Source organism: Anolis carolinensis, chromosome 3, assembly GCF_035594765.1.
Source record: "Anolis carolinensis isolate JA03-04 chromosome 3, rAnoCar3.1.pri, whole genome shotgun sequence".
Lineage (NCBI taxonomy): Eukaryota > Metazoa > Chordata > Lepidosauria > Squamata > Dactyloidae > Anolis > Anolis carolinensis.
In genome coordinates, this window is record NC_085843.1 from 234,524,054 (window position 1) to 234,551,311 (window position 27,258).

General features: G+C 43.5%; 1 protein-coding gene and 1 long non-coding RNA gene across 3 annotated transcripts; one reads left to right on the forward strand and one right to left on the reverse strand.

Moving 5' to 3' along the window:
• Window positions 1-8,945: 8,945 nt before the first annotated feature.
• On the reverse strand, window positions 8,946-20,077 carry loxl4 (lysyl oxidase like 4). 2 transcript variants are annotated; one of them, XM_062976369.1, is made up of 14 exons: window positions 19,712-20,077; window positions 18,379-18,539; window positions 17,955-18,190; window positions 16,452-16,490; window positions 15,911-16,127; window positions 15,430-15,613; window positions 14,882-15,036; window positions 14,373-14,540; window positions 13,856-14,018; window positions 12,928-13,171; window positions 12,259-12,374; window positions 10,333-10,469; window positions 10,038-10,149; window positions 8,946-9,887 (listed from the first exon to the last, which is right to left on the reverse strand). In XM_062976369.1, exons 1-14 carry the CDS (start codon window positions 20,070-20,072, stop codon window positions 9,817-9,819), a joined length of 2,364 nt encoding a protein of 787 aa, XP_062832439.1. In that variant the 5' UTR covers window positions 20,073-20,077; the 3' UTR covers window positions 8,946-9,816. The 2 variants fall into 2 exon arrangements, with proteins under 2 accessions (XP_062832439.1, XP_062832438.1); XM_062976368.1 differs by having other exon boundaries at window positions 17,955-18,160; window positions 19,712-20,076.
• Window positions 16,127-25,162, forward strand: LOC134297799 (uncharacterized). Its single transcript, XR_010004672.1, has 2 exons — window positions 16,127-17,044; window positions 17,961-25,162. It is a non-coding gene; the product is annotated as an uncharacterized LOC134297799 (long non-coding RNA).
• Window positions 25,163-27,258: the final 2,096 nt, after the last annotated feature.

Below are 27,258 nucleotides of genomic sequence, written 5' to 3' on the forward strand. Positions count from 1 at the left end.
GAGAGAAGGCTGGGAGGTCACAATCAAAGGTGACTGAAGCCATAAATCTCAGAATCCAAACAGAAGTTCGGACAACTGTGAGTATGGCGGACAGAAAGGAGAAGGAAGGGGAGGAAGAAAAATTGAACAAAATTATAACTACATTGGAACATCTTAAATTAAACATGGAGATTTTAAGACAGGGAAATGAGCAGACAAGAGAGCAAATCACACAAATTAATAGCAAACTCGGGCTGATAGAGAATAAAGTGGAAGAATGCCAAGAAAAGTTTAAGGAGGCAGCAGCGGAGATCAGAAGACAAAAAGGTGAATTAATCACTCTGAGAGACATTAATAGAAAACTTCTAGATAAAGTTGCTGACCTCGAGGACAGATCCCGAAGAGCCAATCTGCGTTTGAGAGCAGCAGGAGAGAGTCTCCAGATAAAGGAGAATCTGAAGGGAGTTATAACTGAATGGCTTACAACAAATGCTCAAGTCCCATCGCAAGGAATCGAGAGGATACATTGGGCTTTCAGAGGAGGCAGGAAACCCAAGGATATTTTGATACGGTTCACAAGGGAGGCTGAAAGGGACATTGTTTATCGAAAATTGAGGAAAATGAAGAACCTGACCTTGGCTGGCAGTAAAGTATGGCCACTCCTGGATTTATCTTCAGAGACATTGGGAAAGAGAGCAGAAATGAGGGAAATTACAGGAACTTTGGAAAGGAAAGGACAACGTTATACCTGGGCCTTTCCAGCCACCCTAATTGTATATAAAGACAATAAATTATATAAAGCTTCCGACTTGGAAAGTGGGAGGAAAATGCTTAAACAGTTAAAACTGGATACAGACGGAAAAGAAACAGATGGTCTGGAGGAGGAATCAGATAAGACCAAGGACAAGCCGACTGGACAAGAAGCATCGAGGGAGCTGGAGACTGCAGAGAGAGGCGGACCAACAGAGACAGACTTACTTCAGAGTCTATTTGCAATGGGAGATCCAAAGGACAGGGAAGAAAAGAGAACTTTAAGGAATTTGAAGGACCTGGATTTAGAACAAATTAAATCTATAGAAAAACAATTAAGAGATCTTAAAAAACAGAAAATTAGAGAGGAGAATAGAAGAATTGAAACGAGATCTTGTACAGAGACTTAAGAATGAACAGCCTAATATTTGTGGAATAATGAAATTTGGACAAATGGGGTTAAAGGGGTAAAAGATGATGCAGGAGGGGAGAGCAGTGGATGGCAACGCAGTCACCGGTGGGAGGGAGTCTGGGAATGGAAGAGAACAAAGGGAAAACTCTTTCAGGTCTCCCTCTGATGGGAGGAGGGAGAGGTCTGGACTCTGGGGGGCATGGGGGAGGATGGGAAGACAAGCAGACAGGGGAAAGAAACTACAGGAGGGTAAATGCAAATAATACTTGGTTATGGGTGAAGTAGTAATAATGTCTCATAATGTTAATGGTTTATCAACTCCACAAAGAAGGGCAAAAGTTATGAAAATGGTAAAGGATTATAAAGTTGGCATTCTGCTTTTACAAGAATGTCATAAGAGAAAGGACCATACTCCATTATTTAATGATAGGATTTGGGGACAGGTGTATGAATCGAGAGGTTCAAATAGAGCACGGGGTGTGGCAATTTTAATTAAAAATACAATAGACTTCCAAGTGGAAATGGTAAAAAGGGATTCAGATGGGAGATGGGTAATGATTAAAGGGAAAATTGAAAAAATTAGAATCACTTTAGTGTGTATATATGCCCCAAACAAAAATCAAAAAAAGTATTTAAAAAAGCTATTTGGGGAAATTGATAAGTTTGCACAAGGAGAAGTGTATTGTGCAGGAGATTATAACCTGGAATTGGTAACAACAAGGCAAAATAGTAATAGAAAGTTAAATATAAGGGAATATAACATGAATGATTTATTAGAAGGGGAACCAGAGAATAATAGATGGACATATTACTCGGGAAGACATGACATATATAGCAAAATAGATTATATTCTGGGGAAAAATACAAACCAATCAGTGATTCTAGAAGCAAAAACACTTCCAATACATTTATCGGATCATGCACCATTAAGAGTAAAAGTAAAATTAGAAATAGAAAGAAAAGAAAGAACCTGGAGATATAACACAGTTTTAAACAGTAGAGAGGAAGAATATGAAACAATTAGGAAAGAAATAAATAAGTATTTTGAGACCAATGACAATGGACAAGTAACTAAAGATATAATTTGGGATGCAAGTAAGGCAGTGATAAGGGGTCACTGTATAAGTTTAGAGGTAAATCTTAGAAGAAGATGGAGGAATGAACAGGATAAGAGAATAAAAGAAATAGAAACCCTGCAAGACAAACATAAAAGGACTAAGGATAGACAGATTTGGAGAGAGCTAAAGGAGAAAAAAAACCAATTAGAAGCATTTGAGGAAAGGAATATAATAAATAAATATCTATACGTTAAAAGCTATTCCCAAAGTTGGAATATAAAATCAATGAAGAGGATGGCTTACTATTTGAAAAAGAAAAAAGAAAAAACATGGATAAAGAGATTGAAAGACGAAAATGGGAAAGAACAAGAGGAGCAAAGTAAGATTAGGGAGATAATGGCAAAATATTATAAAAATCTATATAAGGAAGAGAGGGTAATGCAAGGGAACTTAAATATCAGAGAAAAAATTGCAGAGGAAGACAGAGAGTTATTAAACCAACCAATAACACAAGAGGAAACAATAAGGGCAATTAAAGGGTTAAAGGGAGGCAAGTCACCAGGGCCAGATGGATTTCCAGCAGAATATTATAAAGCATTTATGGAAGAGTTGGCACCACACCTAACAGAATTGTTCAATGAAATATACACTAAGCAAAAAGTCCCCCTAACATGGAAAGTATCAGAAATTATAACTATACCCAAAAAGGGGAGAGATTTAACACAACCAGGGTCATACAGACCCATTAGTCTATGCAATCAAGATTATAAAATATTTACAAAAATTTTAGCAAAAAGATTGGAAACAATAATGCCAAAAATAATCAAAGAGGATCAATATGGATTTGTGAAGGGAAGAAAAATTGGGGATCCAATAAAAAATGTAGTAATTGCAATGAATCATGCAAATTCGAATAAGAAAAAAATGGGAATTCTCAAATTGGATGTTTACAAAGCATTTGATAAAGTCAATCACAATTATCTGTTAAGATTATGTCAACAATTGAATATGGGGGAAAACTTTTGCAAAACACTGCAACAATTGTACAGCAACTGTAAAGCAAAAATAAGGGTGAATAATGGAAGGACAGGAGAGATACCAATTTTAAATGGTACAAAACAAGGTTGTCCATTATCCCCCACTTTATTTGTAATAGCGATAGAAATGCTAGCTGAAAGTATCAGGAATAGCACCAATTGGACAGGGTACAAAATAGAAAAGGAAGGAGGACAAAAGGAAGAAATAAGGCTTAATTTCTTTGCCGATGATGCAATGATTATTACAAGTCAACCGTTAATTATGGTAAAAGATATTATTAAAAAACTGGAAGAATTTAAAAATATATCAGGACTATTCGTTAATATTAAAAAGTCAGAGATACTATGTCTTAATACCCCACCAAGGGAACAACTGGAGATTAGGAAAATATCAGGGTTAAGATTAGGATTAAAGAAGCTGAAATACTTAGGAGTATGGATATATAAAAACCCAAAGAGTATAGTCAAGGGGAATTATAAACAAAAATGGAAGGTAATAGAGAAACAGTTTAAGAATTGGGAAGGAAAAACATTAACAAGAGTGGACAGAATAAGGGCACTAAAAATGTTTATAATACCAAAATTGACATATTTATTTCAAACATTACCGAACACAGTAGATAGGAAGACACTAAAGACATGGGACAGGAGAATAAGAAAATGGGCAGTCGGAGGAAAAAGGCCCAGAATAAGGGACAAATGGTTAAATGCAAAAGAGGAAGAGGGAGGCTGGGGGATTCCAAGTTTAGAAGTCTATCATGATGCGTTTCAAATCCAAAGATTATTGGAAATACAGTATACTAAAAAAAAATGGGCAAATATGGAGAAGATAATAAATAATACTAAAGAAAAAGAAATAATATTTAGGGAATGGAGTAGGAGAGAAGAAGCAGAATTTAAGGAACCTTTTAAAGGAACAATAAAAGTGTGGAAAAAAAGAAAGAAGAAGCTAAGTCCAGGCAATGAGAATAAGATGGCAACTATATGGCAAATTAATTACAATAACAACGAAATTATAGGCAGAACATTGAGATCAATTGAAAGTAGAGGGAAAAGGTTAGTGGAGGATTTGTACACAATAGATGGAGACCCTGTAGAACAAAAAGAAATTCAGAATTGGATAGGATCAGGGAATTGGATTCAAAGCTGGGCTATAAGACAGGAAATTTTTAGATTGCGAGAAAAAATTAGAGAACAGGACAGTCCATTTGAGAAGGTGATTAGGAAATGTTTGAGAGAGGAAAAGAAGGTGGCAGGAGATCTGTATGAACAAATTATAACGGTAAAAGAAGAAATAGTAGAGGAAATTTTCCAAACATGGAGAATGGACATGGAAATTGAGAGGGAAGATATACAAAGGGAAATAAGTAATATAGCAAAAGAAAAGTACAATGTATTAAGGGAAGCAAGAAGGAAAATGTTACAAAAATGGTACAGAACTCCTGCACAACTTTCACGGTTTTTACCAGGGATGAAAGATAGGTGTTGGCACGGTTGTGAACAAAGAGGGGTGTTCAATCATATGATATGGGAGTGCGATCGGGTGCAAGAATACTGGGGAATGATTGAAGGAGAAATCAATAGAATGCTAAATCTACAAATAGTAATAGCTAATAGAAATGTACTACATGCAAGGATAACAGAAGTGAAGAATATACAAAAAGAAAAAATGATTGACAAATTAATAGCATGTGCACAAATTGTTTTAGTGAGCGGTTGGAAAGATAAAACAAAATGGACTCTGACGAATTGGTATAAGTATATAATTGATATGTTAAATGTAGAAATCACAAACTGCAAATGGAATAATATAGATAAAATTGAAAATATTGCAATAATCAAGGGGATGTGGGAACCAGTTAAGAACTATTTAGAGAATGTACTAAGATGTGGAGTGGAAAAATTAAGATTGAGATTGATATTTCAAATGTAACTTCTGTAGTTTGTTGTATAAAGTGTATGTACAAGGAGGGGAGGGTGGGAGGGTGGGAGTGGGATAAGAAAAAAAAAAAAGAGAAAAAAAAAAAGAAACCTAGCTAAGATTAGTTCCTAAATTGACCTAACAAATCTAGGCCTTCCCCTGAATTTCAAAGTGTGACATATTGGATGTGTTCTGTGTAGGAATGGGGGAAATTCCTTCTTTTGGATTACAAGACCCAGAAGCTCTCTACCAGCATGATCAGTGGCTATGTTGTCAAGGTGTTTCAAGAGCTGAGTTCAAAAAACGAACTTTCACAAATTCTGCCTAGAGCACATCCATCATTTTCTTCTGTAAGTAGTCCAAAACAGGAATGTTTCCAGATTCTGGTTCGTAGACATACCCATGGCTAGCCGAAGATATTTTGGTGCCTTCATCAAAGTACAAAATGTTGAACCTCCTTCAGTGTTCATATTGACACAAGCTGGGCTGAAGCTTATTTCAGCACTGGTGATGGGAGAGCTTTCTTTATAGCACCTGAGGATAGCAGGCTAGCCTTGAAGGAACAGGACACCCTCTCAGCCCACAATTTTGTCCTCACTGTCCTGCCATGGCATCTAATGCTGAAGTAGTCACCTCATGCTATCTCACGAGTGCTGCTTCTAGTTGATGGTATTGAATAATGTTGAGGCCCAACCTGATCAGTTTGCATAACCCTATGTGAGAGTTCTTGACAGATGCTCAGGGATTCCTTAGCAAGAGTGCCAAGTTTCCTTGAAAGGTTAAAAAACTGAAAACTTAACTAGATAGATACCCTTCTGAATCTATTGAGTTTGAAACTAACTGTCATGGAACTGAATTCTGAGATATCATGGGAGTGAATGTTCATTTGAGTCGCTGAGCATTCTTTTCAGAGTGTATTGAATGTTAGTTTTGAAGGAAAAGTCTGTAGCTCAACAGTAAAAGGTTCTGGCTTCAGTTTCCTGTCAGCTCCAGATAAACCTGGGACAGATCTGTTGCTAGTCAGTGTAGACAGGGCTGTAGCGGGGTTGGGGAGTTAGGGGTTCAACCCCCCCCCTGAAAATTTTCAGGTTAAAATAAACCTGGTTTACTCACAAATTTTAACTGATTAACCAAATCCCCATGAGTGTCCACTTGTCATGATCTCCAATCTCTGACATCTCTGGACACAGACCAAGTGCTGACAAAGAACAGAATACCAGAATTGTTAGGTTCCCTTTTTCCAGTTGTGCTGTGGGTAAGTCTTCCACAGAAGAAAGCACCAAGACACACGCTGGTAGATTCCAACAGGTTTTATTGTACAGAATACCAGAATCTTCTCTGTAGCCCATTTATATAGGGGCTCACACATACCAGAGGGTAATTTAGGTTTTATGGCTGGTCCGTTTTATGGCTGGCATCTATTCTTTGCCAGCACTTATCTGTGTCCGGAGATGTCAGAGATCGGAGATCATGACATCACTGAAGTTTATCTGTCTTGAGTGTCCACTGAAGTTTATCGATGGAGCCTGATTTCTAATTTATTTTATGTTATGGAACTACTCTTCATGATTCGCTAAAAAAAAAGTTTCAACCGCCCACCCACCCACTCCCAGAAATTTTTTTCTGGCTATGGTTCTGAGTGTAGGTAACATAAAATTAGGTGAATCAGTAACCTAACTTGGAGCAAAGCAATGTTTCATGTGCCCATCCAAAGTGTGAAGTCAAGATAATATTTCCCATGGATTGGATGAGCCATTTTAGCACCAAGAAACTCTTGGGGCAAAATCATAAATGTCCAACAGTGGCTTATGTCAAGGGGAACAGTGCCTTTAGCTAAACAAGAGTGAGTGCTCAACCTGTCTCTGTTCTATGTTATGGCATTGAATGTTTGCCTTATATGTGCAATGTGATCTGCCCTGAGTCCCCTTTGGGGTGAGAAGGGTGGGATATAAATACTGTAAATAAATAAAATAATAACACCTGTAAACACCAGGTAGGACATGAACTAGAAGCAAGAGAGAAATGCAAAGGTTTGCCTGACAGTAATTGGCTCTTCAGTAATGACATGAAACTTTGCATCTACATCTGTCAAAACATGAAGCCATTCAGAGAACTGAGAACTTTCCAATAGCTCTCGTTAGGACAACTGTAGCTCTTTGAGTTCCCCCAAGTGACAGTTACCAGTTTTGAAAAGACTGGTGGCAAAACAGCTGAAGTATTTTTGTTGTTGTTGTTTATCTTCGTGACCTCATGGACCAGCCCACGCTAAAGCTCCCTGTCAGTTATGGCCATCCCCAGCTCCTTCAAGGTCAAACCAGTTACTTCAAGGATACCATCCATCCATCTTGCCTTTAGTAAATTATACTGGGTAGAAAGAGTGGTGAGGCATTATTTGTCAGTAGAGTTTAGGAGATGCTCTTTTTTATTTCTGATGTTTGGGGTGGTGCCTTTTAATGTTTTCTATAATCTCCCATCTTTTCTGAGAGCATGCCTAATGTTTCAAGATCTCTGTCATCAACCCTTTCCGCTTCCTTTAAGGACTAAACACATACGCTCATAGAGTGGTTCTGTTCACTTGTTTAGATCAGGATTCATTCTGCAACCTGTTGGACTTGGATCTAACTCACCAAAAGGTTTTCCCCCTTTAGCAGAGCCCTAGGTGCTTGTTGATATGCTGAAGGTCAGAATTAGGAGTGGGGACAAACACTTCTATTGGGTTTGATGGGGAAGTCAGGCAGGGGAAACTCTGGTCCTGGTACTACTTCACTGCTGTGCTGAGGATCGATAAGGCCGCAGGGTCTCGGCTTTGCTGCAGGCAGACATAAATCACTCCCACCCATTCCTCTTCATTCCTTGACACAAGCCTGCGGGGGCTACCTCCCTCCCCAGTGCATGGGGCCTGATGGATTGCAAACCATTGCTGTCCATCTGCCATTTGTCTCAGCTTTGCTTGTTGCTGCAGTGAGTTCTGCAACAGACTGAACTAGGGAAAATGCCTTTTTGCTGTGACCCCTTTTGACATCATGTGCAGGCTCTGCCTATGTCCAGATAGGATGCCAGTATTGCTGCCCTCAGTTCTGTGACAATAGACTTGCTCCTACTGCAAGGCATGAGCTTGGGAAAATGATTTGTTTGGATTAGGTAAAGGTAAAGGTTTTCTGGGAGTTAGTGCTCATCTCCATTTCTAAGCTAAAGACCCGGCATTGTCTGTAGACACCTCCAAGGTCATATGGCTGGCATGACTGCATGGAGCACCATTACCTTCTCGCTGGAGTGGTACCTATTGATTACTCACATGTGCATGTTTTTGAACTGCTAGGTTGGCAGAAGCTGGGGCTAACAGTGGGTGTTCACCCTGCTCCCTGGATTCAAACTTGCAACCTTTCGGTCTGCAAGTTCAGCAGCTCAGCGCTTTAACACACTGCGCCACCGGGGATTGTTTGAATTAGATCTCCTGAATCCCTGCTCCAGTGGCCATGTAGGTTGGGAGCCTTTGGGCATTTTACTTTGGGCTCTAGGTGTGTGATCATTCTGGCTCAACGTTCACCAGTTAATCTCAGAATAGGCTGTGCAAAGGAAGGTAGTGTGCACTTCTCCTGCAGTAGTAATGTCCTCTCTTCCTTGGGGATGTCACCCTTTCCTTGGCTCTTTTTCAACTTTCTGTCCCAAGTAGAAAAACGAAGAAATCAGCCTCTTCAAAGCAGAGACGGAGAAAAGTCTTAAAAGCAGATTTTGCACAGTTGTGTGTGTTTTCTCTCCCTTCAAGGACTCAGCCATGAATGATGTCATTTGGTTCAAAAAGTCTTTATTGGTAAATCAAATTCCATTAAAGATGGCATCAAAGAGCCCTTTTAATTCATCTTGGTGAAACGGGACTGTGACTCTTCCCTGAGCAAGTGGCCCGCCTCCCCCACCAGGCTTTAGCCACTGTATTTGGGGCCATCACATTTCATTGCATTCTGAGTAAATCCACAACTTCTCTTCTCCTAGCCACTTAATATTTTAAACCCCTCTCTTAGAACACGAAGTCCTATGACATTGGGGGCTTCTTTGTGTTGAGCTTTGACCAAAATGCAGGCATTCATTTTCAAACTCATGACTGTAGATTCTTGGGCCTGCAGGCGTACATATGCCCATGGAGGGGCAGGCAGTAGGTAGCTCTGGCGTGTCCCTAAATAAACCAAGCTCCTGAGAAATACATCTTCAATAGATGGAGCTGGTTGAGGTAGTTGTTCCGGGCTGTGCTGCTCACACACCCCTTCTGCCAGAGAGGCAAGAGAAGACCACCTCTCTTTAGCAGGGCTACTTTCTTGACTTGGAGAGTAGGTAGAAGAAAGAGGAAAACCTCTCCTCCTTGGTTCCCACTCATATCAGCCCTGCACTGTCCATAGTTACCAGTCTCAATAAATATAGGAAGGAAACCAGGCAGTCTGATTTGTGAAACGTGGTGAAAGGTTCAACATTGACAGTGAGGAAATGTGGCCTTGGATGTTGGCACTCTCAAGATAGGGAACAGGAAGAGAGAAGCCCTTATCGTTCTTGTGCCAGTCTGTGCCAGCTGTAGCTCTGCAACAGCCCTTGTCACGTTGCTCTGAGCCTTGAGCAAATCTGGGCCCAGGAACCCTTGAAAACCCCAAGTTCCTTGTGGAGTGTCTTGCTTCAGACAAGGTTGCTGGCTAGTCTTTGCTGTGCCTCTTCATCCCATGCTATGTTGGCACCGTATTCATCACCTACATATGAGAGAAAGAAAGGAAGGGGAGGGTCTGCATTAGCAGCCAAACTGACACAGTCAGTGTGTATTCTGCAGTGCAAGTGCAGCCCCCAATGGTGGCCTATGAGGTCTCCTTTGGCTCTAGCCATGACTCTTGTTGCTGTCTTACCTGTATGGCATCCATGTAACCAGAGGCGGTGTCCATCGTACTGACATTGGCAGCGAAGGGCATTGTTGGAGAAATCTGACTCTGCTACCTCATGCTTGGGATTCACAATCACCTGGTAGAAGAAAGGTGAATGGATAGAAACCAGGGAAAGTAACTTGTAACAGGCAGGACCAGAACTGTTATTTCTTTAAGTTTTAAAAAAGGCAGTATGTGTTGACTATCTGCCAGACAGTCTCCAGTGTTTTGAGGAGCCATCATGAGAAGTGTGGTCACCAGCCAGCCTTCCCATACTTACCTGGAATGTGTAACTCCCAGGTGGCACGTCAGTGATATCCACCCACTGGCAGTCTATGTCGTGTCTGTATGTGTCCCAGCAGCCTGCACTGACACCTTGTTCTCCAAAATTAGCACAGGCAAAACGCCGCTGCAGTCCTGTGTGGAAAATATTGGATTGGGTGAACTGGAATAGTTGGCCTTGCATCCTGCAGAAGGAATATATGCTCACAGAGGGTGCATTTGTGGCCAGACTCCTCCTGGTGACAAGTGCTGGTGTAAACTGTTACTCTGGCACTTGTGCTTTTTATCAGTTTTTGTAAAAGGTATGTATTGTGTACCACCTTGCACTGTGACACACACACCCAAAATTGATGCATGCACCCATAGTGGCCAAGGAAGGAAGGGGACACCTGGGTATCATCCAGCTGTAATTCTACATCCAGGAGAAAAAGAGCAAATATCATTATCTCCCAGTAAGTTACAGGAGACGCAATAACATTGTCTGTAACCACCTGGCCCTGGCCCCATTTAAGCTGCCCCGAGTCCCTTTGGGGAGATGGAGATGGGGTATACAAATAAAATTGCTGTTGTTGTTGTTGTTGTTGTTGTTGTATATGGGAAAGCAATATCTACTTTAACTCTTGCCACGATCCTTACCACTCTCCTTTAGCAATTCGTTAGCCATGGGGTCACAATCTGGGGCCCAAAAAAAAATCAATTCTCTTGAGGATATAACAGAAATCCAGTAGAAGTGCACCGACAGACCCACAGATATAAGCGAGTAAGTAGTTGAGTGCAAGCTATTGGATTGTGGAATTTCATGAATCTTACTGGGATGTAGCAATACAATTCCAGTCAGAACTAGGTATGCTTCCTAACACCTTCCCCAGGTTGCGGAAGACAGTTTTAGAGAATGATGCAGAAGCAACACTTGACTGATTCAGACTTCAAAGTGCAACGAAGCCAAAAGCCTGGGCCAAATCAGACTACTGCAAATGGGTTGCACTGCTTCCTAAGGTGAAGAAGAACTAAAGGCGGACCACAGGCAAAGACACATGCAGAGGTAGAGGTACAAGAGAGAATTACAGGTTTTCTTTCTGTAAACAATTGTCAGGGTGGTGGGAAGAGATGTGAAGTGGTGTTGCATGAGTGATAAAACTAACTTTTAAGCCCCAGGCACCATTTACAAAGGGAAGACCACTAACTATGCTCTGGGTATAAAACTGGACTGTAGAATCACCATTCTTCTAACACTATCACACGTTATTTCAAAAACCTAAAACTGGATTTGAGGTGTGGTAGCATATGCTTATGGCATTTTATAACTCATACAAATTGTCAAAAACAATCTGTAGGACAAAAATGGAAACTAGACACTCATCCCATTTTTAAGACTCTCGCGTGCAACAAAACTAATGTACATATCCTTCTGAAACTTGGCAGGTTTCTTACTTAGTGCCACTGCAATATTGTCTCTCATTTTCAGAATAGTGGCTCACATGGAACCTAAGTCAGGCAGATAAGAACTATGCATTTTTCATTTAAATCTTAACTGGCTTGACTACCTCCAAAAAGGCAAATGTGCCTGTATATTTCTTTTCATTCTACCAAGAAACAAATTTACTGACAGTTTTATTTTTTATCTAACTGTTAATGTTCTCAGTGGAATAACCACTGCACCTTCCTATTTGCAATTTGACAGATTAAGTGCATACACTTTTTAGCCGGCTCTAATATAGCGAAAAAATAGTTTTAACCATTTTCAATTTCCCAGTTCTAGTCAATGGAATGCACGAGTCCTTGGGTTTCCAAATGTGGAATCAGGTTTGGGAGCCTGAATTCTGGATCAGATTGAGCTGAAGCGGGAGCACTTTTCTATGCGCCAGATAGAAATCTAAACTGTGTGGTCACTGGACTTCCCAGTTTATTTTAAGCTGTCACTTACCATCTGGACAGTTGGTATCTTCCAGACAAAAACTGGCCTTGTGTCCTTCAGCCACTTTGGAGCCATTGAGGGTCAGTAAGTCATAGTGGGTGAAAACCTCAATGCTGTGATAGTGACTGTGGGAAGGAGGAGGAGATTACTTAGAGAGGCTGATGCATGTGAGGGAAATTCAAGAATTATAGAGAAATGGGTTCTGCTACACAGTTGCTATACAGAATCCTTCCTGATGGGGTGACAGGCAGGAGTAGAGATCCACTGATCTCCATGAAGTAGAAGGATGTGGAAGGGTTAGCCTTGGCTGTAGGCTCAGCTGCTATTATAGTTCTGCATCCCAGCTCACCCATAATGACAGCCTTGTTGTGAACGTTGCTATTTTCTCAGATGCAAACAAACTGAGCTCCCACCACAAAACAGTTGACTAAGATAGAATGCTTCTCTCTGGGACACGGGAGCCTCATCTCACAAGACGCAGCAGCAGCTGGGCTTGGGGGTGGAAACAGAGTCTAGACAGAAACTTATAAAAAAAACCCTCTACATTGGTAGGAAGAGGAAAGAGACATCAAATTCCTGACACCTAGCTTTCTTTTCAGAGTGTATACATGCATCAGAGAGCATAGGTGTTCCTCAAACACTGATAGCAGTCATGCTATATTAAGGGTTATCATTTACCTATGGCACTGGTGCCAAATCCATGCATGGCGGCCAGTTTTGGGGAGGAAATCTGCTCTTCCCAGATTGTGAATCTGTGAGGAAAAGCGGAGCAGTCGCCGGTAACCATCAGGCCAGTTCATGTGATTAGCAGAAGCAGAAAGGCAGCCTTCTTCATGGGCACAGTACAGCATGTTCAGTGGACGGTCCTCCAAATAAGCCGTCTCTTGCACCAATTGAGCATTCATCACCAGATCTGGGGCGCCTGGAAAGAAAAGTGGGTGTTCAAGATTACATGAGGTTCAGTGCCATGCAGGGCAGGACCAAATTTGTTAGTTTATGGAAGGAACTTTGAATCTTGATCATTGACACGCAAGATCCACACACACGTCTATATGAAAATTACCTTATATAGAGCATATCTAGAGTGGACACCAAGAATATAATGACAATAAGTTGGGATTTTCCCACTGAAAAAAGCGGGAGTGACCCAAGAAATCTAAGTGTACAAAGCAGGTCCTGTGCAAGAGAACTGTGGGTGCATATCCCTATGATGCATATCCTTTGAACTCGCCCTATAGTGAGCTTTACGCCAAGAATGAACTGTCTAATAGTATGAGGAGTATGCTACTCCCCCAAACCCCAAGTATATATTTTGTTGTTGTGTTCATTTAAATTGTTTCTGACTCAATGTGACCCTTGGATTTTCTTGGCAAGATGTATTCAGAAAAGCTTTGCTTCCTCTGAAGTTGAGAAACCATGACTGTGCCCAAAGTTACTCAGCAGGTTTCATGGCTCAACACGAATTTGAATCCTGGTCTCCAGAGTTAGGGTCCAATACTCAAAATACTGCATCAAGTAGTGTCACCAGAAATACCTATCATATTATAGTCTCTCAATGTACTAGTTTCAGGATCATCTATGCCCATCTGTACATTGTTCTACTCACTGTTGGTGCAGGTGACCCCGGCAGCAAAACGGCCTCCTCCTGTGGGGCAGTGCACAGGTCCATGGTGCTGGCACTGCTGGATGGCATGTTCTGTGCCTTTGCAACGTGTGCCACTCAGCAACACCTCAGTAGCACCCGGGTTGCCCTGCCAGTACCATGACTCCTGAAAGGGAGCACAAATAAATAAATAAAAAAGAATAACTTTATTTATATTCTGCCAAGGGGGCTCAGGGCAGATTACAACACACTAAAAACACATAGAGGCAAACATTCAATGCCTCACCATAAAAGCTGACAAAGATACAATTGATAACCTCCCAACACAAAGACAATTGTGTAGCACAAAAGAAAGATCTGAATTTGATGGTCCCTTTTATAGGTGGATGTGAGCACTTCCTATGAACTCCAAAATACACAAAACTGGATGGAAGTTTCAGGTCCCACCTTTTTCACTAGATAAGTTAGCCAGGCTTGCATCAGAGTAATATAAGGATCTGGCTTGGAGAATTGGACTCACCTGGAGAGCGTGGCTGGCAAAGCCCAAGCCCAGTTGCCGGCAAACGACCATGGCCTCCTCCAGCCCCCAGTGTTCCCCACACACAGCGCCCCAGCGTAAGGTGCCTCCCCTGGACATCAGCACTTCAACCACACCTTCCTCTGGGCTGCGTCCACCAGCAAGACGTACCTGAGTGGGGGAAATGAATGAATGAATGAAAATGGGGAGATGTATGTCACTGGACTATCTGAGGTGACACCAGACACTCCTCTGGGGGTGCAAAGAGCAGGTTTCACCATGTGGCAGCCAGCAGTTTATGTTCACTGCTTGCCAGATGCCGGTTTCAGTGTGCTTACTATATCATGGCTACAACAGATTTCCATCCAATTCTGCACTAAGATTCAATTACTGGTATTTTTTTTTCCGAATTTCCCTCTGTGATAAAAGAGTTCAGAAAAACACTTGATTTTCTTCATTTCACCTCTCCTTCACAGTTATGTGGTTATAATAGTCCAAGAATCAGGACTTACCTGTTTATGGACACCTGTTTGGGGCACATTGCAGCGAACAGCAGCATCAGCTTCATGCCGGCATCCAGTCTGCCTTGCCTCTTGAGAACTGCATTCTGCCAATGAGCGCTCATAGCCTCTGCACCGCACTCTGGTCAAGTGGATAGGACCCAGGCCTGTAATAGAAAGTCAGGCTTAGTAGATACGGGTAGAATGGTTCCTGTTCCTATTGTCACCCTGTGCCCAGTCTCTCCTGTATTCCCAGCTACTGGCCTTATTCCTTTTGCCAACTACTTCTTCTCCCAGTCTACCTAGCCTTTCCACATCTCTCTGAGGATTTCATTCATTTTATTTTTTTCTTTTACAAATCCATAGTTTTTACTCTAACCTGCAAGTATTCCTTCTTCTGGTACCTTTCTTGGACTCTGCTTCTTGAACCTTCAATATGGTTCCCAGGAGTCCTGCTAAGTGAGGAGCAACCTGCTCCTCGCCCTGTCTTCCTTTCCTATTATGACAGGGTTACTTTAAGCTACTTCACTCATTATTGTCAAGCTCCCTGCTCTCCTTACCTTGACCCAGCTGGGCTCCTAAAAGAGCCTCTCGGGCTGTGCCATATCCCAGCTGTCGACACACCACACTGGCAGCAGGCAGGTCCCAGCCATCGTCGCACACGGTGCCCCACTGGCCATTCATCACCACTTCCACACGCCCCTCTCCTACATGTGCACCTCCACGGAGACGCACCTGAGATTTCTGCAGGAATTGAGAGATTGATTAGGGGCTGTGGATGAAATGTGTTTGGGTGACTGAGACTGGCTTTAGCACAAAAGCAATTATGGCAGCGGAAACCAAGGAGCAATTAACAATTGTGGGTTTTTTTGCTCCTGAAGTGCACTTACCAGCAGATCCCAAAATTCTGTCACACAAGTTATTTTTTGTACTGCAACTCCCAGAATCCCCTCTCCAGCATGCAATTAATACTTTGATCCTACTTTCCAGGAAATATGGGGTCCCATTTTCACTTAATGGAAAGTATCCCCTGTCACTCACCTCTTTGGATTTTGACTTTGCTGGCAGCTTGGCTTTGTTGGGCTGGAATTCAGGGCCAGCTATACAACTGATGAGTGCATGCATGCCACGGGGGCAGGAAGATTTATTTCGCGATGGCGGCTGAACCTGCAACTTGCATTGTCCCAGATGGGCCTCAGTGCCCTGGCACTTGATTCGATGGATCCAGAATGTGTTGTTCCTACTCAGGCTCTTTAAACTGCAAAACAAAGGCCAGAAGTGATTGAGGTAAGTCGAGCTATTTACCATAGTGTTACCTCGAGAAATTCTTTCTAGGGCCCTGCTGAAAGGTACTGAGAATGACCAGCACAAGAGGGGAAACAATAGGGAATCCTTGCAATCTACTTTTAGCCTTCCCTTTTTCAAATGCTTGGTCAGATTTTGGGGGTAGGGGTCAGTCTGGGAGGTCTCAGCTCCATTCTGGCCTTTTAAGGCCAGATATTGCACTATCATAGGATCTCCTATCCCACTTTCCTTAAGATTTGAACTGCTGAAAAACTTAAATGTAAGACCAGCTCCTTACCTTGACCTTGGATCCTTCAGCTTCTGGTTCCAGAGTTTCCTGTAAGATCAAATATCAGCACTTGTGGAGACTGATATAGAAAACACTTTAAACACATCTAAATTAGCCATTGGGATAGTTCTATATAGGTCCAGATGTCCTCCCTAATGAGATGTTTATTTGTTTTCTTGTTTTTTTATATAAAAACAAAACATAACAAAGGCCAAGATCAAACCGAATTGTGGCACTGCTCAACTCCAACTTTTGCTTTGGGGGAGATCCTGCATCCAGCATGTGGCATTGTTTTGGTTCTGTCCCAGAGACCCTGTTATCATTTCAGCATGTGTGTGTGTGTGTGTGTTAGGAGTTACTTGAGAAACTGCACATCGCTTCTGGTGTGAGAGAATTGGCTGTCTACAAGGACGTTGCCCAGAGGACACCTGGATTTTTTACCATCCTGTGGGAGGCTTCTCTCATGTCCCCTCATGGGAAGCTGAAGCTGACAGACAGGATCTCACCCCACTCCCCGACTTCAAACTGCCGATCTTTCGGTCAGCAGTCCTGCCGGCACAAGGATTTAACCCAGTGTGCCACTGGGGGTTCCACCAATGCAGGTAAGCAGGTTCTACCAATGCAACAAATCCACCTGTTAGAGAAAAAGGTGCATGACTTCATGCAAAATGGCAAAATGTTTGGCATCCTTAGATGAATCTTTGCTTCTACGATCAAAGAAGATGGGTTTAGGTCTGTCTATAGCTCCAGTTGGCATCAGAAAATATAGGGGTCTAGGACTTTTAAGCTAGAGTACAAGGCATCCAGCACCGAGACATGGGCCCTGAGCCAGAAACAGCAGGTTCTGCTTTTCTTTGAAAAACTGCCTGAGCCCACAGTATCTTCCCTGTAATTACTCCACTGTGGTTTGGCTGATCCCCATAGTGAGACAGGCTTGGAACCCACACCTGCTCATTGTAGAGCTGTATTTATAGAGAATGGTGGGTGGGGTGCAGAAGATGGAAAGGGGAGGAACCGAGGGACACTGGAGACTACCAGAATGTGAGTGGGAAAGAGAACCCACAAAGCCACAGGAATTGAACAGGCCTCTCATGAGAAATGGAAGGGAGCTTTGAGATGAAGCATGAGAGGCTGTTGTGCCCTTTAAGGTCTATTGATGCACACCAAGTACCAGTAAACGTGATGCAACGTGCAGGAAAATCACACACTGCATAAGCAGACAGTGGTGTCTTGTAACGTGCCCTGTTTAAATTTACATGAACCTTCCTAGTTCACATGGAAGCTTGGAAAAGTTAATTTTTGGATCACAGTTGCTGAATCCAAAATGCCCAGTGATTAGGATGGAGCTCAATGCCATATTGGGAGGCTGAGACATTCTGGGAATTCTAATTTTGATGAGCTCATGTCATCAGTCAGTTTCCATGGGAGTATTCATTTAATTCTTGGAGGACATCACATACATGCCATTGCCCGCCCATCTGTGCAGCCCTCACCCTACTTTCCTCTTCTTACCTGTAGAAGCCTGTTGTCACCCGCCCTTCTCGAGGGAAGCCCAGCATCCCACAGACCACTCGAGTGTTGTTGCGAGTCCAGCCAGCATCACACACCTGGCGCCAGCGTCCTTGGAGCTTCACTTCAACAGCACCTTCTGTGATGGGAGAACTTAACTTGGCCCGGGCCAGGATTGGCTTAATCCGCACCTCTTCCACTTTGGAGCCCTGCCCAAAGAAGAGAAGGAGGGTATGTCGCTATGCTTCTCTGAGCTCCAGTGTATTAAGCTCTAATGAGCTTTGTCTCAGTTCTATGGTCCATTCATTATCAAAGTCCCAGTGGATTATGTGGGATCTACATCCAAGTATAATGCATAAGGTGGAGTTCAAGGCTTTTGGGAAGGTGGAAGGAAGTGCAGCTCAAATGCCTCACAAACAGTCCTCACCTGAAAGTGTGAAGAAGCAGGATTTGGTCGTCTCAGGCCTGTGCATACCACACCAATGTCCTCATTATGGTTGCAGTCGCTCACACCCCAACCATTGGATTCACATTCAGCCAGGGAACTTTCGGTGCCAGAGCAACGCATATTGTCCAACCAGATGGGACCTGTCAGCAAAAGGACGTCTGGTCATTATTTTTCATGGGTTACCATTGAAGCCTACTCTGCCCCGGTTAGACACCCTCTTTCTAGGAAACACATCTATGTTTTTAAGGACAACCTAACCTTCCCCATCCTGGCACCTTTAGCTATGTCAGACAGAATAGTCAGCTGGGATTATAGGAATTGTTGTTCAATGTAGCTGGAAGATGGTCAGGTTGAAGGAGGCCATTCCATCCTCACATTGCGAGTAACACTGTTGGATTAGTTATTTTGAGATATTAGAACAGTATTTGACAAGAAATATCATAGAACTTACTAATCATATAAATTTTGGTGTGACCTATAGATAAATCAATGGTTATTCCATGAAAGTGCCAGCATTGTCTTAGGGTCCTAGCTGTCCCTGGCACCCCAAGGGTTTACTATATACAGTAAGTAGGGAACCCTAGTTTATTTTAAGCTGTCAAGGGGACAAGGCAATTCTGTAAGATATTTAAGTCTTCCGTAAGATATTTGCAGGCCTTCTAAGCAAGATGGTATAATACAATTCAGCAGAAAATGTGCAATGGTTGAGAGATATTCCAAATATTCAGCCCACTTGGCCGCATCTGGCATTTCACAGCTCTTTGACCTGGATACAGACTTCAATTTCAGGAGGGTATGCTGTAAACTTATGCAAACTCATTTCTGTTTAGTGCCACACCAAGTTGGCAGCTTTTTTTGCTCTTGGCAGAGAAACTGACACTTTGGAACATTAAGCAGAATTGAAACACGCCTTACACAGGAGTCCCTACCTGAAGGCTTTATGGTGTTTCCTGCTGGGCAAGATGACTGTACTGGAACCCTCTCCTACTTGTTTCAAGTAGCTGGTGGCAACAGAGCTGATATTTCAAAGCCCATTGCCTATTCATGCCACTCCAGTGGTCAGTTTATCCCAAAAAGAGATTCTACAGTTCAGTGCAGTGAAGCAACTACACCCTACAGTCGGAAAGTCTGGAGCATGATGTAAGTATACGGAAATGACTGTGATTACTGTTAACACACTCCATACCTGGACAAAAACACTCTTCATTAACCCTGCTGGTAAAAACAGATCCAGGGCTTTGAACTGTTTAGTCTACCACCTAAAACTGAGCTTGTTCCACCCCTGTATCCCCTCTTTGCAGCCCCTCCTTACCGTCTCCTGGGCCATATTTGGCACTGTGAGCCCAATTTGTGGCCCCTTCATAGCCCAGCTCCCTGCAGGCCACGCCGGCTACGTAGATGTTAAAATCGTCATCGCACACGGTGCCCCACTGTCCATCGTACAGCACTTCTAGACGACCTTCTCCCACTTGGCTCCTGGGCCCCACAAGGCGCAGCTGAATATGTGGGCGTTGTGCCCAGCTGGGTGCCCCCAGGCAAACCAGGAAGCTGAGGAGAGCAAAGTGATGCGGAGCCAGAAGGAGCATTGTTGATGGAAGATGGCAGAGATACCTGGGAGACACAAGGAAGTTGGTTAGAAGTAGTATGGCTTCCTGAGAAAGGAAAAAATCCATAGAGAGAGAGGTGGGGCAGAGACCTAGGCTGGATAGTGAAGGGAGGGCAATTATTTAGAGGCAAATTTGATTCAGAGGATACTTATGAGAGTCCCAATTTCCAAAGAGAATCCAGAAATGCAAGCTGCTATGTTAGTCCATACAACAATATTTTGTTGCTTGAGAAATCTATGCCTTTCCTCCAACTACTCTGAATATTGTAGCTAATCTTAGAGGGAACAAAATAAACCTGGGAAGCGGGAAAACTGAGAATGTGGCATCCCACCTAGCCAAGAAGACTAGTGCTTGAACTCTGCCCATGAGCTCTGCCTCTGCTCCCTCACAACTTTTCTCCAAGTACTCCAGATCTTCCAGGGCAGAGGTGTGTTGTTTTAACAGGATGAGCCTTCTCGACTTGCCCCACAACACCACCTGTCCTGTTCCCCTAAGGCAGTGGTTCTCAACCTGAGGACCCCAGATATTTTTGGCCTACAACTCCCAGAAGTCCCAGCCAGTTTACCAGCTTTTTGGATTTCTGGGAGTTGAAGGCCAAAAACATCTGGGGAACCGAGGTTGAGAATCACTGTCCTAAGGACTGGTCACCTTTGTGTGTTGAAGGATGCCACCTTTGACAGCCATAAAGATAGGTGAAATAAATAAACAAACTTTATTTATACCCCACCACCATCTCCCCGAAGGGACTCGGGGTGGCTCACAAAAGCACACTAGAGTGCCACACATGGAATAAACAATACATAAACATAAAAACAATAACAACATAAAATTACAGCCACAAACAAAACGAACACACATTCATCACATAATAAAATTTTAAAATATATAAAATGCAGTAGTACCTGCAGATAAAACTGGGTGTCATCAATTAACAAACTAAAGTGCCGTAGTAAACAGTCCTGACATGCAGCCATTGAAGACTACTCAAGGTCAAAGGCCCATTTGAAAAGCCATGTTTTTAGACTAGACTGAAATGTTTGGAGAGTGGAGGCTAACCTAATCATTCTAGGGAGGGCATTACAGAGCTAAGGAGCCACCACCAAGAAGGCCCTCTCTCTTATCCCCACCCACAGTACTTGGGATGGTGGTGGGACCAAGAGAAGGGCCTCCCCGGCAGATCTCAGAGCCCACAGTAGTCTCGAAGATAGGTTGGACCCAAAGCGTATAGGGTTTTATAGGTGATAATCTGCCCTTTGAATTGGGCCCGGAAGCTTGTAGGAAGCCAGTGGACCTGCTTTAATAGGGGCATGGTTTATCCCCTATAGCTAGCCCCAGTTAGTAATCTAACTGCCAACCTTTGCACTAATTGCAGGTTCCAAACCGTCTTCAAGGGCAGCCTCACGTAGAGTGCATTACAGTAGTTCATTCTGGATGTAACTAGGGCATGGACCATCATTGTTGGTTACGATTAGTTGTAAAAACACTAGTAACAAAAGAAGATAAAACTGCACAAAAGAAGATAAAACTTCCCAGAATGAGAGGAAAGACCAACATAACATGTCACCTTCCCACCTTCCACATGCCCAAGACCACGAGGTCTCATCATCCATATTCCTCTAAATCAGGCATGGGCAAACTTTGGTCCTCCAGGTGTTTTAGACATCTGTTGTGGGAACTGAAGTCCAAAACACCTGGAGGGCCAAAGTTTGCCCATGCCTGCAATGGAGTCCGTTCAGTGGCTGCCTAGTCTGACTTCCCCAATGTATTAATGGACTTGGGTTCCTTCAGGACTGGCCTGGAGAGAGATGGGCAGGGAAGCTATCAGTGGATGCATCTACAGCAATGGTTCCCAACCTGTGGTCCGCGGACTGCCAGTGGTCTGCAAGAACTAAAATATGATCTGCAGCCTCACCGTTACTACATGGTTGCAATGAGAGTGACTGGCCTCGCGAAACAGGCAATGGGGATGTCGGGAGAGAAAAGACTGACTACCCATGAAAAGCAGGACAACTACCCTCCTGACTACTGCTTCTCCTCCTCCCTCCCTCTGAGTGGAGCCCTTCTATGTGGTGCTTGGAAGCAGGGGCGCCTTGGTGTCTTCGTTTTTAGGCGTGTTCCTGGGGTTATTTGGGGTGCTGATTCAGAAAATTGCATTGGATAGACCACATCAGCTCTATATTTTCTTTTCATGTCAGGAGCAACTTGAGAAACTGCAAGTTGCTTCTGCCGTGAGTAAATTTGCCGTCTGCAAGGACGTTCCCCAGGGGACGCCCAGATGTTGATGTTTTACCATCCTTGTGGGAGGCTTCTCTCATGTCCCCGCATAGGGAACAGGAGCTGACAGAGGGAGCTCACCCGCTCTCCCTGGTTTCAAACTACCAACCTGTCGGTCAGCAGTCCTGCCAACACAAGGGTTTAACCCATTGCGGGGAGGGGGGGGGGCGCTAGACTATTAAACATGGTTTTCTGTGAGCAAGCAGATGGCGACTACTTGATGGCATATGTTCTGTATCAGAAACTAGAGCTGATGTGGTCTATCCAATGTAATTTTCTGAATCAGCACACCAAATAACCAAATTGAATCTAAAGTTGACCAAAAACGGATTCATAACCCTTTTGGTGCTAATGTTGGAGAGTGGTCCCTGGTCAAAAAAAGGTTAGGAACTACTGATCTACAGTATCGAATTAGTGAAGTTTGACACCACGTTTACCGCCTGGTTCAATGCTCTGGAATCCTGGGAGTTAAAGTTTTTATGAGGTTTTGAGCTTTCCCCGCCGAGGAGCGCTGATGCCTCAGCAAACTCCAAATCCCAGGATTCCTTAGCATTGAGCCATAGCAGTTAAAGTAATGCCAAACTGCATTAAATGGGGTAGAGTAGATGAACCCACCCGGACTGCCCCCCCAGCCCTCCAGAAGCGACGCCTCTCCGAAAGAGTCAGACTGCAACTCTCATCATCCACGGCCACCCGAGGCGATGCCTCCCTGACTGATGACACAGCCCTTGAGGACGGGTCCCTATCCACCCAGGGTCTCGCATCGGGCAAAAAACCCAAGGAGTCCCCTTCCCCTTGCGACTCACCTGCAAGCGCTGCGCTGGGCACCTTTCGCGGGTGGCAGGAGGGCGAAGGAGGCTGAGGGGAGTTTCCACGCGAGAAGTGCGGAGGCGGAGGCGCGGTCCACGCCAGTCTCAGGGAGCCAAGGATGAGCCGCCTCCAGTCCGCCCCGTCTGCAGCCCGTGCGCCCTCCCAGCCCCCTTTTATCCGCGGCGGCCCCCCCGCAGCCCGGTTCCTGGACAAATCAGTGCCAAGGTGGGGTTTGGGGGGGAGGAAAGGAGGGTGAAAGGGCGAGACGGAGCCTCGACTGCCTCGGGGACGAAGGGGAGGGAGCCCAGGAATAGGGTGACCACCACGACGGGTTTTGCGTGTTTCCTGTTTCTCACCTCTTGGGTCCTTCTGTGCCGTTTAAAGCTGCTGGGAGAGCGAGAAATGCAGCCGCTTCCCTTTCGCCCTGGGCAAACCAGCCATCACCTGTTGGGTCCCTTCCTGCCTGGTGCACTCGCTCAGTTGAGCCAAAAAGCAGTAACTTTGGCAAACTTCACGGGTGTATATTGTCCCACTTCCCCATCGACTCTCTCTGAGTCCCCTTCTACACTGCTATATAATCCAGATTATCATAGAATCATTGAGTTGGAAGAGACTTAGTGAGCCATCCAGTCCAACCTGCTGCCAAGAAGCAGGAAAATTGCTTTCAAAGCCCCCCAGACAGATGGCCATCCAGCCTCTGCTTAAAAGCCTCCCAAGAAGGAGCCTCCACCACACTCTGGGGCAGAGAGTTCCACTGCTGAACAGCTCTCACAGTGAGGAAGTTCTTCCTAATGTTCAAGTGGAATCTCCTTTCCTGTAGTTTGAAGGCATTGTTCTGCATCCTAGTCTCCAGGGCAGCAGAAAACAAGCTTGCTCCCTCCTCCCTATGACATACCCTCACATCTTGATCCATGGCCCTCATCATGTCTCCTCTCAGCCTTCTCTTCTGCAGGCTAAACATGTCCAGCTCTTTAAGCCGCTCCTCATAGGACTTGTTCTCCAGACTCTTGATCATTTTAGTCGCCCTCCTCTGGATACATTCCAGCTTGTCAACGTCTCCCTTCAATTGTGGTGCCCAGAATTGGACTCAGTATTCCAGATGTGGTCTGACCAAGGCAGAAGAGATGGGTAGCATGACTTCCCTGGATCTAGACACTAGACTCCTATTTATGCAGGACAAAATACCATTGGCTTTTCAAGCATGTTTAACTTGTTCACAAGGACTCCAAGGTCTTTTTTACATGTACTGCAGTCGAGCCAGGCGTCCCCCATTCAGTATCTTTGCACCAATTTAACTGCTTTGAACTTAGATTAGCTCTGACTCTGTCCACCTTCTGCGGGGACTTGAAAACCTGGATGTTCCAGTGTGCCTTTGAATGACGGCTTCGTTCCTGATCATGACTGCCCAGCCCTAATGTACTGATAAGGTTTATTTACCTCCTGCCCTGGACCTATAGTCTGCGTTTTGCACAAGTCCTTGCCCTGCCCTCTCTAATCTGATCTTGCCTACCATATTCCTGGTTACTGGTGATTGAGGTTGGTTTGATTCATTTTTATGATTTTTATACTCTACTGGTTTTAATTGTTTTAATTAGATTATGTTATATATTATTACCGGTGGCGCAGCAGGTTAAACCACTGAGCTTCTGAACTTGCTGACCGAAAGGTTGGTGGTTCGAATCCGAGGAATGGAGTGAGCTCCCACTGTTAGCCCCAGCTTCTGCTAACCTAGCAGTTCGAAAACATGCAAATGTGAGTAGATAAATAGGTACTGATCCAGCGGGAAAGTAACGGCCCTCCATACAGTCATGTCGACCACATGACCTAGGAGGTGTCTACGGACAATGCTGGCTCTTCGGCTTAGAAATGGAGATGAGCACCAACCCCCAGAGTTGGACACGACTAGTTTTAATGTCAGGGGAAAACCTTTGCTGTATGTTATTATTTTTTAAATTGTGTCTTAGCTTGTAAATTTTTGTTTGTGCTGGGCTTGGTCCCCATATAAGCTGCCCCGAATCCCTTCGGGGAGATGGTGGCGGGATATAAAAATAAAGTTGTTGTTGCTATTATTATTATTATTATTATTATTATTATTATTATTATTATTATCATTATTATTGGATTATATGAGTCTACACTGCCATATAATCCAGTTCAAAGCAGATAATCTGGATTTTATATGGCAGTGTAGAAGGGCCCTGACAGATCCACTGTTACACTGGATCATAAGAGTATTATCAGACACACTTAGACTACAACAGCGGACATGTCTGGTATCGGCTACCCATTTTATGACCCATCCAACAGATGGAAGTTATACCAGGGAAGCCTGTGGGTTAGATCTCTGGTGCTGAGGGGTTTGTGTGGTGTTTGCTTTTGAAGAGAGCTATAAAGCACTGAAAGAGCTGCTTTCTTTGTGTCCCTTGAAGGACATCACAGAAGAGAATAAAGAGGATGACACTAACCTGAAAAGGAAAAGTTTCTGGGATCTTGCTGCACCTTTCCTGCCTCCATAAAGAACAGTTGTTAAACCCTTATAACTGAAAACTAGTGCCCATGTTTGCTTTTTCTCCTCCCCCCCACCTCCTCTTGCTTTGGTGTGATAGCTGATGTGCTTGAGGGTAAGGACCAGCTTAGTATTAATCATTATAAGCTGCAAAGGGAGTCATTTTTGGCCAAAGGTTGGCAGTTAAAGCCTTTCACATAAATAATAAACATAAACTGTAGATGCAGGGAAGGTCTCCTGCTGCACCCAAATAATGACTATAATTTTTAGTGCAGGAAATGAGCCTTTCCTCCACTCACCACAGCTCTATCTCCCCAGGAAGAGTGCTTGCGTCTTACTATGTTCATTGGCCTAAAAAGTAGCCAGCATGGGATAGTGGTTTGAGCATTGAACTACAAATCCAAGGACTAGGGTTTTATTGCTTATTCAATCATGGAAACCCATGTTGAGGAGTCACACACTTTCAGCTCCATAAAATTTCATCATAGGGTCAGCATAAGATTGCCATAAATCAGAAATGACTTGAAGGAAAACAAGGAGGAGGAAGGCTGATCTATCCAAGTGCTGAAATCCAATATTCGGATAAGACACTTGATTTAAAATGGTGTCTTTCAATGTCATCAAAAGGCCTGGCTACACAGACTTCCCTTGATCTAGCAGGTTTTTTCCCCCGTGTCAGGAGCAACTTGAGTCACTTCTGGAGTGATCTAGCAGTAATTTATAGGTATGTGGAAACATAGCATTCATTACAGTAAAGGAGGCAACTCTATATATGACATTTCCTATTCAGTTAAGAGACTCTAGTTGCAAAAAAAGAGAACAATAGATGATGATGGTGTTTTCATTATATCATGTCATTGTCCCAACAATGGGGTGCAAAGATGGCTAATAACATTTTTACAACGACGCCGATTTTAAAACTACACAAATGTTGATTAAAGTATATAAAAGTGAATTAAAGTCAATTAAATATTTTATGAAATTAAATCGTTAAACATTAAAAGCATTAAAATTCATTAAAACATTATGCAAACCATAACATCGTTCAGCACATGATTAAAAGCCCGCCCCACTTAATTTCCTAACTCCTGGCGGCACACAATATTTTCAGTTGCTGATGGAAGAAGAGTAAGCAGGGAGCCATCCTGGCCTCCTTAGAGGCAGAATTTGAAAGTCTCCTACAAAACAAGCCTGAGAAAGAGGTGTAACAGAGAGAAGGACCGCTCTAGATGATCTCAGAGAAATAATGGGCTCATAAAGGGAAATACGGTCCTTCAAATAGTCTGGACTTAAGTTATAACTTATATAGGGCTTTATAAATAATCCCTGGCACTTTTAATTTTTTCTGGAAATTAACTGGCAATCAGTAGAGTTACAACAAGGGAGTTGGGTGGCTGTGAGTTTCCCAGGCTGTATGGCCATGTTCCAGAAGCATTCTCTTCTGACATTTCACCCACATTTATGGAAGGCATCCTCAGAGGTTGTGGGGTTTGCTAGAAACTAAGCAAGTGAGATTTATATATCTGTGGAAGGTCCAAGGTGTGAGAAAGAACTGTTGTCTGTTGGAAGCCAGTGTGAATGTAGCAATTAATCACCTTGATTAGCACTGAAAAGCCTTGCAGCTTCAAAGCCTGACTGATTCCTGCCTGAGGAAATCTTTCG